Source organism: Aquarana catesbeiana, linkage group LG01 (genome assembly GCF_042186555.1).
Source record: "Aquarana catesbeiana isolate 2022-GZ linkage group LG01, ASM4218655v1, whole genome shotgun sequence".
Taxonomy (NCBI): domain Eukaryota; kingdom Metazoa; phylum Chordata; class Amphibia; order Anura; family Ranidae; genus Aquarana; species Aquarana catesbeiana.
In genome coordinates, this window is record NC_133324.1 from 54,613,101 (window position 1) to 54,628,595 (window position 15,495).

General features: G+C 45.2%; 1 protein-coding gene across 2 annotated transcripts in view; it reads left to right on the plus strand.

The window, feature by feature from the left end:
* PIK3C3 (phosphatidylinositol 3-kinase catalytic subunit type 3) overlaps positions 1-15,495 on the plus strand; it is a 311,657-nt gene that overhangs the window by 36,335 nt on the left and 259,827 nt on the right. For both annotated transcript variants that reach the window (XM_073618729.1, XM_073618740.1), the window contains 2 exons: positions 3,352-3,438; positions 12,185-12,280. In XM_073618729.1, coding sequence (XP_073474830.1) covers positions 3,352-3,438; positions 12,185-12,280 — 183 coding nt within the window. The remainder of the gene's footprint in view (positions 1-3,351; positions 3,439-12,184; positions 12,281-15,495) is intronic.

Here is a 15,495-nt window from a genome sequence, read left to right on the forward strand (position 1 = left end):
CGAGGAAGGACATCTGGTTACAAAGGATGGGAAGATGGCAAAGGTATTGAATTTATTCTTCTCCTCAGTCTTCACGAGGGAATCGGGGGGCTTCAGTAACCAAAACTGCAGTGTTTATCCTCATGACACATCACAGGTAGCACCTCCATGGTTATCAGAGGACAGGATAAGAATTAGACTTGGGGAAACTTTAACATTAATAAGTCACGGGGACCAGATGGCTTGCACCCGAGGGTACGTGGGGAACTCGGTCAAATAATTGCCAGACCATTGTTCCTAATTTTTACAGACAGTCTATTGACTGGAATGGTACCAGCTGATTGGAGCAAAGCCAATGTAGCACCAATATTTAAAAAAGGGCCAAAATACATCCCTGGGAATTACAGACCAGTTAGCCTAACATCAATAGTATGCAAGCTTTTGGAGGGGATGATAAGGGACTATATACAAGATTTTAGAAAAGAGAAGGGTATCATTAGCAGTAATCAGCATGGATTCATGAAGAATTGTTCTTGCCAAACCAATCTATTAACCTTCTATGAGGAGGTGAGCTGCCATCTAGATAAAGGAAGGCCCATAGACGTGGTGTATCTGGATTTTTGCAAAAGCATTTGATACAGTTCCTCATAAACGTTTACTGTACAAACTGAGGCATGGACCATAGGGTGAGTACATGGATTGAAAACTGGCTATAAGGGTGAGTTCAGAGGGTGGTGATAAATGAGGAGTACTCAAAATGGTCAGGGGTGGGTAGTGTTGTTCCCCAGGGTTCTGTGCTGGGACCAATCCTATTTAATTTGTTCATAAATGACCTGGAGGATTGGGAGAACAGCTCAATCTCTGTATTTGCGGACAATACTAAGCTAAGCAGGGCAATAACTTCTCTGCAGGATGTGGAAACCTTGCAAGTAGATCTGAATAAATTAATTGGGTCTGCAACTACATGGCAAATGAGGTTTAATGTGGAAAAATGTAAAATAATGCATTTGGGTGGCAAAAATATGAATGCAATCTATACACTGGGGGGAGAACCTCTGGGGGAATCTAGGATGGAAAAGGACCTGGGGGTCCTAGTAGATGATAGGCTCAGCAATGGCTTGCAATGCCAAGCTGTTGCTAACAAAGCAAACAGAATATTGGGATGCATTAAAAAGGGGATCAACTCCAGAGATAAAACGATAATTCTCCCGCTCTACAAGACTCTGTTCCGGCCGCACCTAGAGTATGTTGTCCAGTTCTAGGCACGAGTCCTCAGGAAGGATGTACTGGAAATAGAGCGAGTACAAAGAAGGGCAACAAAGCTAATAAAGGGTCTGGAGGATATTAGTTATGAGGAAAGGTTGCGCGCACTGAACTTATTCTCTCTAGAGAAGAGACGCTTATCAATTTATAAATGCCGTACTGGTGACCCCACAATAGGGATAAAACTTTGCTGATGGAAGGGGGAGGAGGGTGTGAGGAGCTGCTGAGTTGTTGCTGGAAAGGGGAGGAGGGTGTTAGAAGCTGCTAAATTGCTGCTGGAAAGGGGACAGAAGGTGTGAGGAGCTGCTGAATTGCTGCTGGAAAGGGAGAGGAGGGTGGGAGGAGCTGATAAGTTGCAGGTGGAAGGGGGAGGAGGGTTTGAGGAGCTGCTGAGTTGCTGATGGAAGGGGGAGGAGGGTGTGAGGAGCTGCTGAGTTGCTGATGGAAGGGGGAGGAGGGTGTGAGAAGCTGCTGAGTTGCTGCTGGAAAGGGAGAGGAGGGTGTGAGCAGCTGCTGATGGAAAGGGGAGGAGCTGCTGAGTTGCTGCTGGAAGGGGGAGGAGGGTGTGAGGAGCTGCTGAGTTGCTGCTGGAAGGGGGAGGAGGGTATGAGGAGCTGCTGAGTTGCTGATGGAAGGGGGAGGAGGGTGTGAGAATCTGCCGAGTTGCGGCTGGCAAGTGGGAGGAGGGTGTGAGGAACTACTGAGTTGCTGCTGGAAGTGGGAGGAGGGTGTGAGGAGCTGCTGAGTTGCTCCTGGAAAGGGAGAGGAGGGTGTGAGGAGCTGCTGAGTTGCTGATGGAAGGGGGAGGAGGGTGTGAGAAGCTGCTGAGTTGCTGCTGGAAAGGGAGAGGAGGGTGTGAGCAGCTGCTGATGGAAAGGGGAGGAGCTGCTGAGTTGCTGCTGGAAGGGGGAGGAGGGTGTGAGGAGCTGCTGAGTTGCTGCTGGAAGGGGGAGGAGGGTATGAGGAGCTGCTGAGTTGCTGATGGAAGGGGGAGGAGGGTGTGAGAATCTGCCGAGTTGCGGCTGGCAAGTGGGAGGAGGGTGTGAGGAACTACTGAGTTGCTGCTGGAAGTGGGAGGAGGGTGTGAGGAGCTGCTGAGTTGCTCCTGGAAAGGGAGAGGAGGGTGTGAGGAGCTGCTGAGTTGCTGATGGAAGTGGGAGGAGGGTGTGAGGAGCTGCTGAGTTGCTCCTGGAAAGGGAGAGGAGGGTGTGAGGAGCTGCTGAGTTGCTGATGGAAGTGGGAGGAGGGTGTGAGGAGCTGCTGAGTTGCTCCTGGAAAGGGAGAGGAGGGTGTGAGGAGCTGCTGAGTTGCTGCTGGGAAGGGAGAGGAGGGTGTGAGGAGCTGCTGAGTTGCTGATGGAAGGCGGAGGAGGGTGTAAGAAGCTGCTGAGTTTCTGCAGGAGGGGGTGGAGGGTGTGAGGAGCTGCTGAGTTGCTGCTGGTAGTGGAGAACAGGGTGAGTGAAGCTGCTGGATCACTTGTGGAAGGGTAGAGCTGGGCTGCTGAATCTCATGTGGGACAGGGGCAGGGTGAGTTGCTTGATCACCTGTGGGAGGTGAGGTGAGGGATGAGCTGAGCTGCTGAGTCACTGCAGGGAGCAGAAGCAGGGTGAGCTGCTAATTTAAGAATTGTTAAAAGAGAAGTATGCTCAAAGCCCTATCAGAATCAGCCTATAGTGGGTTTAAACCCTGCTGTTGGCTGACGTCACAGAGCTGCTCCAAGGCTATGGAAGGATACCAACAATAATGCTCCACTGAGAGCTGATCTAGCTCCCCATCCGCAGCCCAGCGCACCAGTGAGTGCTGGAGAGGCAGAGCAGAGAGCAATGACTGACAGCCATCTACTCCCAGCTCCGAGCGGACTGAGAACTGAGCAATCTGTGGTCATGTGATCACTCCGTTCACGGGCTTAGAGCTGGCAGGGGACAGATGCAGCATGGAGGTGAGTTGTATGATTGTTTTTTTGCATTCCCACACTTCTCCTTTAAAGTATCAAATGTATACCGAAATGTTATATAGAAAAATGTTATTATCATGTTGATAGGGGGGGAGAGACCAGAGAAAGCTAAATATAAGCACACTCATTTTCAGCTTGTATTGTTTATCTTGCAGCTCACCAAGGCACACCGGCAAGGTCACATGGTGAAAGTGGACTGGCTGGACAGATTGACTTTCCGTGAGATTGAGATGATCAATGAGGTGAGTGTGCAGACAGCTCCGTCTTCTCTCCTGCCACCGGAGACCCCTCATCCGTTATGTCCATCCGGGGAGAGGCTGCTCTGTTGGTGTCATTTAAACCTTCTTTATAGAAGAGCTTGTGTCCTCCCAATGTGTGAAATCTATACAAGTTCAGATTTACATTTCTTCTGTGTCTATTAGATTAAAAATCTTAAAGTGGAGTTTCACCCATTGGACTTTTTTTTTTTTTCTGTAGTCAAATTGCCTTGTTTGTAAACGGTAATTGCTCCTCTTTCAGTGTACCTCACCGCGGTGAGGTACACCGAAAGAGGAGGCCGCTGCATTGGCTGTTGGGATATGAGTTTTATCAATCCCAGAAGTCAGTGGGCATCCTCCGCTGGTGGCATCGCGTTATTCCCAAACAGGAAATGACGCAATGTAAGGCAACAATGAGTGCGCCTCGCTTTGTACTTTATGCGCATGCGCAAGATCGGGAGGTGCATGCTGGGTACCAGCAGCACCATATCCCGGAAGAAGATATCACACATGCCCACACTGAAGATGGAAGCATTAACTATCCATATAGTTTGGTATTAAATTAGATACAAACACTGAGACATTTAAAAAAAATAATCCAGCTGGAACTCCATTTTAAGGTGTTATTTATCTTTTCTTATTCGTGATTTTTATAGAGTCATCGTTGTCCTCAGCACTTAACAATTAAGCTGGCCATAGACGGTTTGAATCTCAGCAGGTTCAGCAGGAACTGGCCGAGATTCGAACCATGTATGGGCAGGCTGAATGTACCCAAGTTGATCGATCAACTTTGGTACAACCAGCCCTTGTCGGATTTTTGCTGGCGGCTATTATAGCCGCTAGCAGTTATCACCCCCCCCCCCCCCCCCCCCACCAGGAGAATAGAATGGCTCTATAGGGAGGTATTCCCCATCAATACAGTGGACATACTCTGCAGGGGACCCTGATCCGCACGGTAATGTACTACCATGTGTTGTGGTACACTTCATTACAAAAATGTACATGCAACTTTATGTGTTTAGGCTGAATAGACTGTGCTAACACAATGCATGTTAACTTGTATCAATACTGTACCTACCAGTGCAGTACCTAAAATTCCCCATAGGCAATGCTTTAAAAGCCTTTGCAGCTTACCAGTTTAAAGGTAAAGTGGATGTAAACCCTTCCATATACCCAGTGAAGTGACTGGCCTCAGGTGATACACAGAGATGAAACAAATTCTACAAAAATTGTACCTGTTTGTCTGCTGTCTTCTCTTCTCTATATCCGTACAGAATTTATAAAGCTTGGCTGAGTTGTCCGAAAAAAGGGGGCGGGGAGCTGAAATAACCCACTACAGAACTCAATGAGGAGAGCTGATTGGAGGGAAGGGACTACCCCCCCCCCCTCACACAGGAACAGAGCTGAGGCTGCCAATCTCTGGCTGTGTGCTGGAGCTTCCTCCCCTGGCACCTCTTTTTCTCTTGGAGTCAGGAACATTTCTTGTAGACAGCACAGCCAGATCACCGACCTATGCTGTAGCAGTATGTTTAGTCAGGAACACTCCTGGAATTGGGGGGTAAAAAGAAAAAGGTGGGGCAGAGAGCTGAAGTTATACTCTGCAGAGCTCAGTGAGGAGAGCCCCTTGGATTATTATTTATTTTATTTAAATGTATTTGTTTTACACTTTTTTTTTTTTTTTTTTTAATTCAACTTTTTTACTATCAGAAGAGTTGAACAACACCCCTTGTGATAGCATTGGCAGTGACAGGTACTCTTTATTGAGAGATCCCTGATCTCTCCTTTGCCCTCCAAGGCAGCCAATCAGACACAGATCGCTGTGATCGGCTGCCTCTCTCTGGCCGGTAATGGCCAGGAAAACAAAAGCCCGAAACCGGAAGTGATGTAATACACGTTGCTTCCGGTTTCATTCATCAGAGTCGGTGCTAACACAAGGCATGTTAATGTGCATCAATGCACTGCAACAGTGTGAACCCAACCTCAAGGAACAGACGGCACCTTAACCAATCCCCGCACAAGGTACGTCATATGATGTCATGGACTTTGAGTGGGGATATCTGAATGATGGCTGCAGCTATAGGCATCATCCAGATATCATCTTTTTCAGCTGGCGATTCCCTCCACCATAGGAACAATCATAGTGGGCGTTCAGCCGCTTGATCTTTCTTACAGGCGGCGCCCCCTCCTGCTGCCCTCTGGTGCTGCTTCGGGCTTGCCCCTGCGATCAGTGAGCCGGAGAACGAATCGGTTGCCACTGGAAGTTTACCTTAGAGATACCCTAGAGATTTCTGGTGACCGGATGGTCCCCAGTCATCTCTATGACCATTGGAGGCCCGGGCGAGACGTTATGACATCACGTCTGGGCCCACAGAAGTAAACAAAGCAGAGGACGTGGTTGGAAAGGCTGAGAGTTTTTTTTTTTTTTGATCTCAGCATTTCCAGCCTGGAGGAGAGATGTGGGGTCTTGAGTTTTCTCCCTTGAAATGCAGCTAAACATACCTTTCATTCAACAGTCTCCATCCCACACTAGCATATTCTCCTGGGTGTTGGTTTTCAGCCATCTTCATTTGGTTTTCGCGGGATGACGTCTCTCATGCACAGAGATGATGCTAGGAGCCGGGATGCCAGCTTGCCCGGCTGTTTACATTGGTTTGACAAAGGGGCGGAGTCTTGAAACGCATAACCACAACCCCTGTACGAAGTGACATAATCCCCAAGGAGAAGCGAGAGGACCCAGAAGGAGCCGCCACACAGCCAGACAAGTTCCGGCTCCTAACAGCACAGCAGTCTTTGCGCTTATCCATCCGGCCTCTTCCCGGCACAACTCTGCCTATACCAGCCACTTGCCTGTTGATTGCTGCAGCTCCTCGATTGCCCTCTCTCTTTAAGGATGACTACTTGTATCTAGTGAGTGCAATATTTCTATTATGTCACTTGATTTTGCAGTTTACACTTAGATGGAGGCGTCCTCTCTTGCTTGCTTTAGGGGTATTTTATTGCAAAAGAGACACTGTATGTCTCTTCTGCAATAAAAAGCCTGCCTGCATGCTGTTTGTGGCAGCAAAATTTTATTTCTGGATTAAGCCACAAAAGGCTGCAGTCGGCGGAGCAGCAAAAAATGCGTAGACTGTACTTCCCTCCAAATGTGGCCCTTTTAACTGCACGAATAATGAAAAAGTAGTACCCCCCCCAATGAAAGTACTATGGGACTTTAAGGGCAACTGAAAAATATCAAAATATGCGAAAAATTGAAATGTATTTATATTACATATATGCATACATCACCATGGTACAGATGCATAAAAACAAAGAGCAGCAAAGGATCATATGAGTACAGTTCCTTCAATATAATTATCCCGACGCGTTTCAGAACCAATGTAGATTACTTTCTTATGGGGCATTCCATGTGAAGTATTACTGCTACAGAACATTCAACAAAAAACACAATTGCAGATCAAAATCTGAATCGGGGATAAGGAATTGAACAGGAGCATCCTTTTGACTGCATGAGGCCACGTCACAGCTGCGAACAATGCTCACAGTTGCAGGCGGTGAGAAGGTGACATAATGTCTCCTCATCACCTGTCAAACACTCTTTCTCTAAAGCGATCCATCATGGATTGCGCTTCAGAGGACAAAGCTCATGCAAATGAGCCCTTACCGGCAGGATCACAAGGTGAAAATGAAGGAAGAATGCCTGAGAAATAGAAAACAAATGCAGCCACCTCATCTAAGCATTGAAAAGCTGCGAAATCCTTTTTTTTTTTTTTTTTTTTGGGGGGGGTATGGTTTTTCGGGGTGGGAGGGTTTACGCTCTTGAGCCAGACCTGCAGCCAGACATAGACCCTTTAGCTGCACAGTTGGTGCGCACACTCCTGTCAGAGCGTTCCATGAGCTGGAAAGAGTGGAGGAAATGTGTGTCCTCAGCCATGACTTTGGAGAGCCCTTGTCTGATGTGACCTCCTCTCTTAGCGGACATATTCCTCACATATTAAAGAAAGATGCTCAGACCAGCTCTTGTGTTAATTAAAGTCTCCTTTATTGTGCATCTTTTATTAGGCAAGAACTTTAGGAGCTTTCTTATAAAACCTTTTTATTGCAGCTCTTTCATAATGAGCTGTACAACACGAAATGTCACAGACTACATTTAGGGGGAAATGGTAAAAGTCTTTCCAAAGTTACACTCTTAGCGGGGGATGAAGGATGACGCGGCTGTCAGGCCATTTAAATGGAAACTATCAGAGATATGCAGCAAGTGCTTATGTTATAGCTGACCTCCAGCCTTCCCTCAGGTCCCACACAGTTGTAGCGGCTTCTCTCCTGGACTGAAATGGCTTACTCTGATTTCACTGCACACTGCGAGCTTCTTGCAAAATGCATTAGAAGCTGCAGCAAGTCGGATGGAACCTGCCTCATTTCCTTACTGAGAAGCATCCAGCATCCTTCAGCCCAGGGGTCTCCAAACTTTCTTAACAAAGGTCCACTTTACTGTCCTTCAGACTTGAGGGCGGCCGGACTGTGGGGGAGTAGAAAAAGTGCAGACATAAGTGGGGAAAAAACAATGCCTCATCTTTGGTGTCAGTGAGAGGATTAGTGCCCCATCATTGGTGTCATTGGGCCTCATCAATGATGTCATTGGGAAGAATTGGGCCTCATCAATGATGTCATTGGGAAGAATTATGCCCCATCGTTGGTGTCATTGGGCCTCATCAATGATGTCATTGGGAGGAATTGTGCCCCATCATTGTTCCTCATCGTTGATGTCATTGGGAGAAATTGTGCCCCGTCATTGGTGTCATTAGGCCCCATCCTTGATTTCATTGGGAGGAATTGTATCTGTCATTGGGCCCCATGGTTGATGTCATTGGGAGAAATTGTGCCCCATCATTGGTGTCATGGGGTACCAGCGTTGATTTCATTGGGAGGAATTGTGCCTCATCATTGGTGTCATTGGGCACCATCGTTGATATGATTGGGAGGAATTGTGCCTCATCATTGGTGTCATTGGGCACCATCATTGATATGATTGGGAGGAATTGTGCCCCATCATTGGTTCCCATTGTAGGAGATTGTGCCCCATCGTTTGTGTCATTGGGAGAAATTGTGCCCCATCATTTGTGTCACTGGGCCCCATCATTGATGGTGTTAGGAGTAATTGTGCCCCTTCATTGGTGTCAATGGGGGGGAATTATGCCCCATCGTTGGTATCAGTAGATGAAAAAAGTGCCATGTGGGCCAGATAAAAGCAGGCAAGGGGCTGCATCTGACCCCAGGGCCGCAGTATGGAGACCACTGCTCTAGCTCTTTCCTTCCCATCCTGACTGTCCTTGGTCCATTGCTTTCATTTATTGGACTGCTCTGTTCTTTTAATTGTGCAGGCTCAACGTCTCATCTGGACATTGCCTGCCACCTGTCTAGGAACATGTGTGTTTTTTTTTTTGTTTTTTTTTTTATGTACATTCATTTCACATGTGCTTTATACATCTGCATATGCATATTTTTGAGTAAAGCTTAATGTGGGCTGGCTTGGTGTTATCTCTTGTTTAAAGCGGAGTTCCAGTGAAAAAAAAATTTTTTTTTTTTGGGTAATATTTTGTGTTAACATAAGTTAAATAAAAGTATACAATTATTTAGATTACCGTGTATATACTTGAGTATAAGCCAATTTTTCAGCACATTTTTTTTTTGTGCTGAAAATGCCCCCCTCGGCTTATACTCGAGTCAAGCACTATTCTGCAGCAGAGAATGACATTTTCCAAACTGAATTGGGGCCCTGTATCTTGGGGCCACTTGGTGCTAGGAACCCCAAATTTGGAGTTCAACCCCAGTGCAATTAGCACTACAACATATCCAAAGCTGGGGTTCCTATCACCAAGTGGCCCCGAGATACGGGGCCCCAAAGTCGGTCCGGAAAATGTCATTCTCTGCTGCCGAAAAATGCTTGACATTTTCCGAACAGAATTTGGGGCCCCGTTTCTCAGGGCCACTTGGTGATAGGAATCCCAGCTTTGGATATGTTGTAGTGCTAGTTCCACTGGGTTTGCCACCAAATTTGGGCTTCCTAGCACCAAGTGGCCCCAAAATACAGGGCCCCAAAGTCAGTCAACTGTGTCCATCTGCAGCTATGTCATTTCGGGACCCTTTGGGTCCAGAGACCCCAAATTTTGGCTGTAGCTAGGGGGCATCTAGGAACCCTTAACTGCCGAGTTTGAAGTTCGGGGACCTATGGCTGCAAATGGGCACAGTGAGGCTGCAAATGGGCACAGTGAGGCTGCAAATGGGCATTGTTGACCCTCTTTTCCACTTACAGTAGCTGCGCATTTCTCACCCTAGGCTTATACTCGAATCAATACGTTTTCCCAGTTTTTTGTGGTAAAATTAGGTGCTTCGGCTTATACTCGAGTATATACGGAGCGGATTTGGCGCAGTACAAATCCCATATCAAATCAAATGTATTCTAACAAATTTCTTACTGTAAAATTTTAATCCTCCTTACTCGGCCGTTTCCATAATTGCTGTGGGCATATGAAGCCCAATCGCGATTCCTTCCTGGAATGCACTTCCAGCATGCACTCCTCGATCTCACGCATGCGCGATTTAGCAGCGGCCGTAGCGCCAATTGTTTGTAACGTTGCCATAACAACGGGCAGCAACAGAGGAAGGTCTTGCCCCATTGTTATGACATTGTAACGCGATAACATTCCCCCCGGCGCTGCCCAGTGACTCCTGGGAAATTATGACAGACATCTCCCAGGAGCACTAGCAAGCACGGGCGGCAAGGGAAATGACGTCAAGCGCCTTGGAGAGGAAGAGGCAGATTACGAGGACCCCCTAGCAACAGACAGGAGATGGTGAGTAAAAAAAGAAATTTTTTCCACAGGTCGTTATTTAGATTTAATGCAGCACAATAATGTATAAAAAAAAAAATATGACTGGAACTCCGCTTTAATGTATGATATTTGTAAGGGCCTGACCCCATCCAGGGCGTGGGTCTGACATGCCCACATTTGACAATCAGTCATGACATATTGATATAAAAAAGGGGAGTAGATAACAGTCCTGTTGGCTCTGAGGAAGAGGCTGGTCCTCGAAATGCGTTAGCCTATTGGATCTTTACTTTCTCTTACCACATGACATTATGCAATGTGGATTGGATGGCGTTGTACTATGTGATGAGATGGATACATTTGTCATCTTGTGAGCATAGTACTTACCATTTTTTATATTAATAAAGCCATGGTTTTAGGGTACTGGACTAGGTCTGTGCGCCCCCTCTCTCTTTTTGTGGTTCCAGTTGTCCAGACTACCCCAGTCTTAAGAGAACAGCAAGACGAGGTATATCTATACAAGCCGGGATGGAAGTATAGCCCACTTACAGTGCCTTGAAAAAGTATTCATACCCCTTGAAATTTTCCACATTTTGCCATGTTACAACCAAAAACATAAATCTATTTTATGTGATAGACCAACACAAAGTGACACATAATTGTGAAGTGGAAGGAAAATGATAAATGGTTTTCAATTTTTTACAAATAAATATGTCAGTTTAGGTGGATGGCCATGTCTTGGCAGGTTTGTAGTTGTGCCATACTCTTTCCATTTTCCGATGATGGATTTCCTGACCTCTATAGTGTGTTCCTTGGCCTTAATGATGCTATTTGTTCACTAAGGTGCTCTGGTCAGATGAGACCAAAATTGAGAACAAACCTCAGAGTTTCACAGAACAGCTCCATTTACTAATTAGGTGATTTCTGAAGGCAATTGGTTCCACTAGATTTTAGTTGGGTGTATCAGCATAAAGGCTGAATACAAATGCACGCCACACTTTTCATATATTTATTTGTAAAAAATTTTGAAAACCATTTATCATTTTCCTTCCACTTCACAATTATGTGCCACTTTATGTTGGTCTATCACATAAAATCCCAATAAAATACTTTTACGTTTTTGGTTGTAACATGACAAAATGTGGAAAATTTCAAGGGGTATGAATACTTTTTCAAGGCACTGTACATTGTGCGGACCCACTTCTAAGCACAGAAGGTTTCTGTGTTTGTGCCTTTCATAAATAGGGCTATCGGGGAATTTCCAAATCTTCCCTGTCTTTGCACATTACTGTTTGCTCAGGTGTACTGACGGGCTGTCCCAGAACCCAAAGACTTAGAAGTTCCTATCGGCCCGTCTGCGAATGCTCCATAATGGCAGCGCCGGAAGATAGGAAAGACTTAATAAGTTCTGCTTTAAGTTTAGCCGAGATACATTTTTTACCATACACCTTTTCATGTGATTACTATTATATATTTGTATGATCTAGTGTCATTTTTAGATTTCATGAGTTCCCTTTTTTAATGGCTGTCTGTGTGTGAGATGGCAGGCAGCTAAATACACAGGTGAGTTATGTGTTTGGGAAACGGTCTTATTTGTAAAAGGATTTTCTGTTCTGTGACACAGGCCTCCCTGTCAGACAGCACAGCCAGGTCTCCAGTACATCAGCAGCACTGTTTGGTCAAGTACACACCCCTAGACTTCTGATTGGACAGAGAAGAAGCAGCAGACACAAAGATACATTATCACTGCTCATTCTGTCCTCCTTTCCTGCACACTTGTTCACTGTTGTGCACTGCAGCTTAGCTGGCTCCTAGTGCACACATCTTTACAAGGCAGCTGAAGATGTCCAGGGATTCATATTATTATTATTATTATTATTAATAATCTTTTTTTTTTCTTGCAGAGTGAAAAGCGTAGTTCCAACTTTATGTACCTGATGGTGGAATTCCCATGTGTGAAGAGCGATGACAAGGAGTATGGGATTGTTTACTATGAGAAGGTACTGTATTTTTCTTGCTTGCTTTTTTTACTTATTTATTTTCCTGCAAAATATCTATCTATGCTAAATGAAATAAATTTGCTAAATTCTGTGACCTGCAGCCCTACGGAATGTGACTTTAACCAGTTCTACTCCAGGCCAATTCTGACATTCCTCTTCTATATGTAAACTTTTTTGTTTTTTTTGTTTTTTTTTTTTTTGTTTGTTTTTTTTTGTTTTTTTTTGTTTTTTTTTGTTTTTTTTTGTTTTTTTTTGTTTTTTTTTGTTTTTTTTTGTTTTTTTTTGTTTTTTTTTGTTTTTTTTTTTTTTTGTTTTTTTTATTTGGTACAACTACTTAGAACTTAGGGCCTCTGCTTAAAAAAAAAAAAAAAGTGTGTGTATGTGTATAAATATATATACACATTATTATTATTTAGTTTTTTTTTTTAGCAGAGGCCCTAGAGAATAAGTTGGTGGGTGTTGCTTTATGTCATATGATATTTGCGCAGTAATGCACATGTAAAGAGGGACATTTTTGTCCATTCTTCTTTGAAAAATATCTCAAGCTCTGTCAGATTGGATGGAGAGCGTCTGTGAACAGCAATTTTCAAGTCTTGGCACAGATTCTCAATTGGATTTAGGTCTGGACTTTGGCTGGGTCATTCTAAAACATCAATATGTTTTGATCTAAACCATTCCATTGTAGCTCTGGCTGTATGTTTAGGGTCGTTGTCCTGCTGGAAGGTGAACCTCCGCCCCAGTCTCAAGTCTTTTGCAGACGCTAACAGGTTTTCTTCTAAGATTGTCCTGTATTTGGCTCCATCAACTCTGACCAGCTTCCCTGTCCCTGCTGAAGAAAAACATCCCCATAGCATGATGCTGCCACCACCATGTTTCACAGTGGGGATGGGTTGTTCAGGGTGATGTGCAGTGTCAGTTTGCTGCCACACTTAGGCCCCTTTCACACTGGGGCGCTGCTGTACCGTCGTTCTTGCAGCTGTATTCGGCCGCTAGCGGTGCGGTTTTAACCCCCGCTGGCGGCCGAAAAAGGGTTAAAATCCCTCGTACAGTGCGGCTATAGTCGGTATTGCCGCGGTATAGCCGCGCTGTCCCATTGATTTCAATAGGCAGGAGCGGTGAATACACCGCTCCAAAAAAGCGGTTTGCAGGACTTTTTTCACCGTCCTGCCTGCGCACTGCTTCAGTGTGAAAGCCCTCGGGCTTTCACACTGAACAAACAGCGGAGGCTGTTTAGGGGCGGTTTTTATTTTTAGCGCAATACCGCCTGCAAACCGCCCCAGTGTGAAAGGGGTCTTAGTGTTTTGCTTTTAGGCCAAAAAGTTACATTTTGGTCTCATCTGACCAGAGCACCTTCTTCCACATGTTTGCTGTGTCCTCCACATGGCTTCTCGCAAACTGCAAACAGGACTTCTTATGGCTTTCTTTCAACAATGGCTTTCTTCTTGCCACTCTTCCATAAAGGCCAGATTTGTGGAGTGCCTGACTAATAGTTGTATTAATAGGGTATAAGCGTAAAAGCTGAATACAAATGCACGCCACACTTTTCAGATATTTGTAAAAAATGTTGAAAACCATTAATCATTTTCCTTCCACTTCACAATTATGTGCCACTTTGTGTTGGTCTATCACTTAAAATCCCAATAAAATATATTTAGGTTTTTGGTTGTAACATGACAAAATGTGGAAAAATGTCAAGGGGTATGAATACTTTTTTCAAGGCACTGTATAAGAGACAGGAGCATATCTGAATCTGTGAGTCCTATGATGCTCAAAGAAAGTCCACTTCCTGCAAGGTCTATCATCCAATGTGGAAGGCATACTTCACTTGGTTTGAGTCCAAAGGCATCCTCCCCAGTAGCTACATAGGACAGGATCTCTCCTTTCTGCAGTTGGGTCTTGGCCAACATTTTACTCTTAGCACCTGCAAAGATCATGTCCCTGCACTTTCTATTAAAGACATCTCTCTCTACTTTCACTCATCTTACTCGTAGAGAGACTAATCGCAGCAATCGCAGACAACAGTGCTAGACTCCTGGGCTGGTAAATACCTGCTTGGTAAAGGTGAACAGCTACAATATTTGTAGCTGCTGACTTTTAATTTTCAAGAGCCCTTGGCAAAGTTCTTCTTTAAATACCAGTAACCAAAGTTCTTTTATCTGTCTCAAAAAATGATATAAAATTTGGGTTTAGTGTTGCATTACTGAGTAATTATCAGTCAAACTATCACAGCACTGAAAAATGTCCTGGTAATGAAAGGGTATTACAGACAAGTGATTAGGCCAATCCTGTTCACGTGTATTTTATTTTTAGCCCAGCATTTCTCAACCTTTTTTCAGTCACAGGACCATTTTATAAGCATGCACAATTTTGGTGACCTGAGTCTAAAATGTAAAAAAAAATAAAAATGGAAATGTTACTTATCAATGGTATACCTGAGCAACCTTCTTGATGAAATTAACTGCACATCGGAGCTTCTCCCCATCACATCGGAGCTTCTCCCCATCACATCGGAGCTTCTCCCCATCACATCGGAGCTTCTCCCCATCACATCGGAGCTTCTCCCCATCACATCGGAGCTTCTCCCCATCACATCAGAGGTTCCTGATTACATCACATCAGAGCTGCTCCCATCACATCAGAGTCTCCTCATGAGCTTCCCCCTTCACACAATGACATCAGTTGCTCCTGTACACCATAGTCCATCCATCAAATCGGTGGCCTGCCAGTCATGCACCCCCCCATCTCCTCTTCATCCCAGATCCCTGCCTTTTGGCTCCAGTAGCGCATCAGAGGGTAATAGGTTGGGGAGGTCTGAATGAGGCAGACTTCCGCATTCTGAATACTGAAGGTGGCCCTACATACTGCCTACTCTGGATCACTTGAGGAAAATAGATGAATAGTGCTGGACCCGTAGGGTTAACCTAATCGTAGGGTTATTGATGTTGGTGTACAGTAAATAATCTGGTTAGGTGGCTTCTACACTCCAGAGGATCCCCACCGTCTCCTTGGGTTGTATCTGGACTTCTTAGCAGCTCTTCAATATCAATTCTCATTACATTACTCTGGATCAGTGTTCTACATGGCCATGGTGCAGGCGAGATGGGCCGCCATAACCACAGCAATGAATGACACCATGTGTCCTGGCCCTAGAGCGTCAGTGGTGGGTACATTGCTGGTGGCCCCATGGCAACTCATGACTCTGATCTACATGCTCA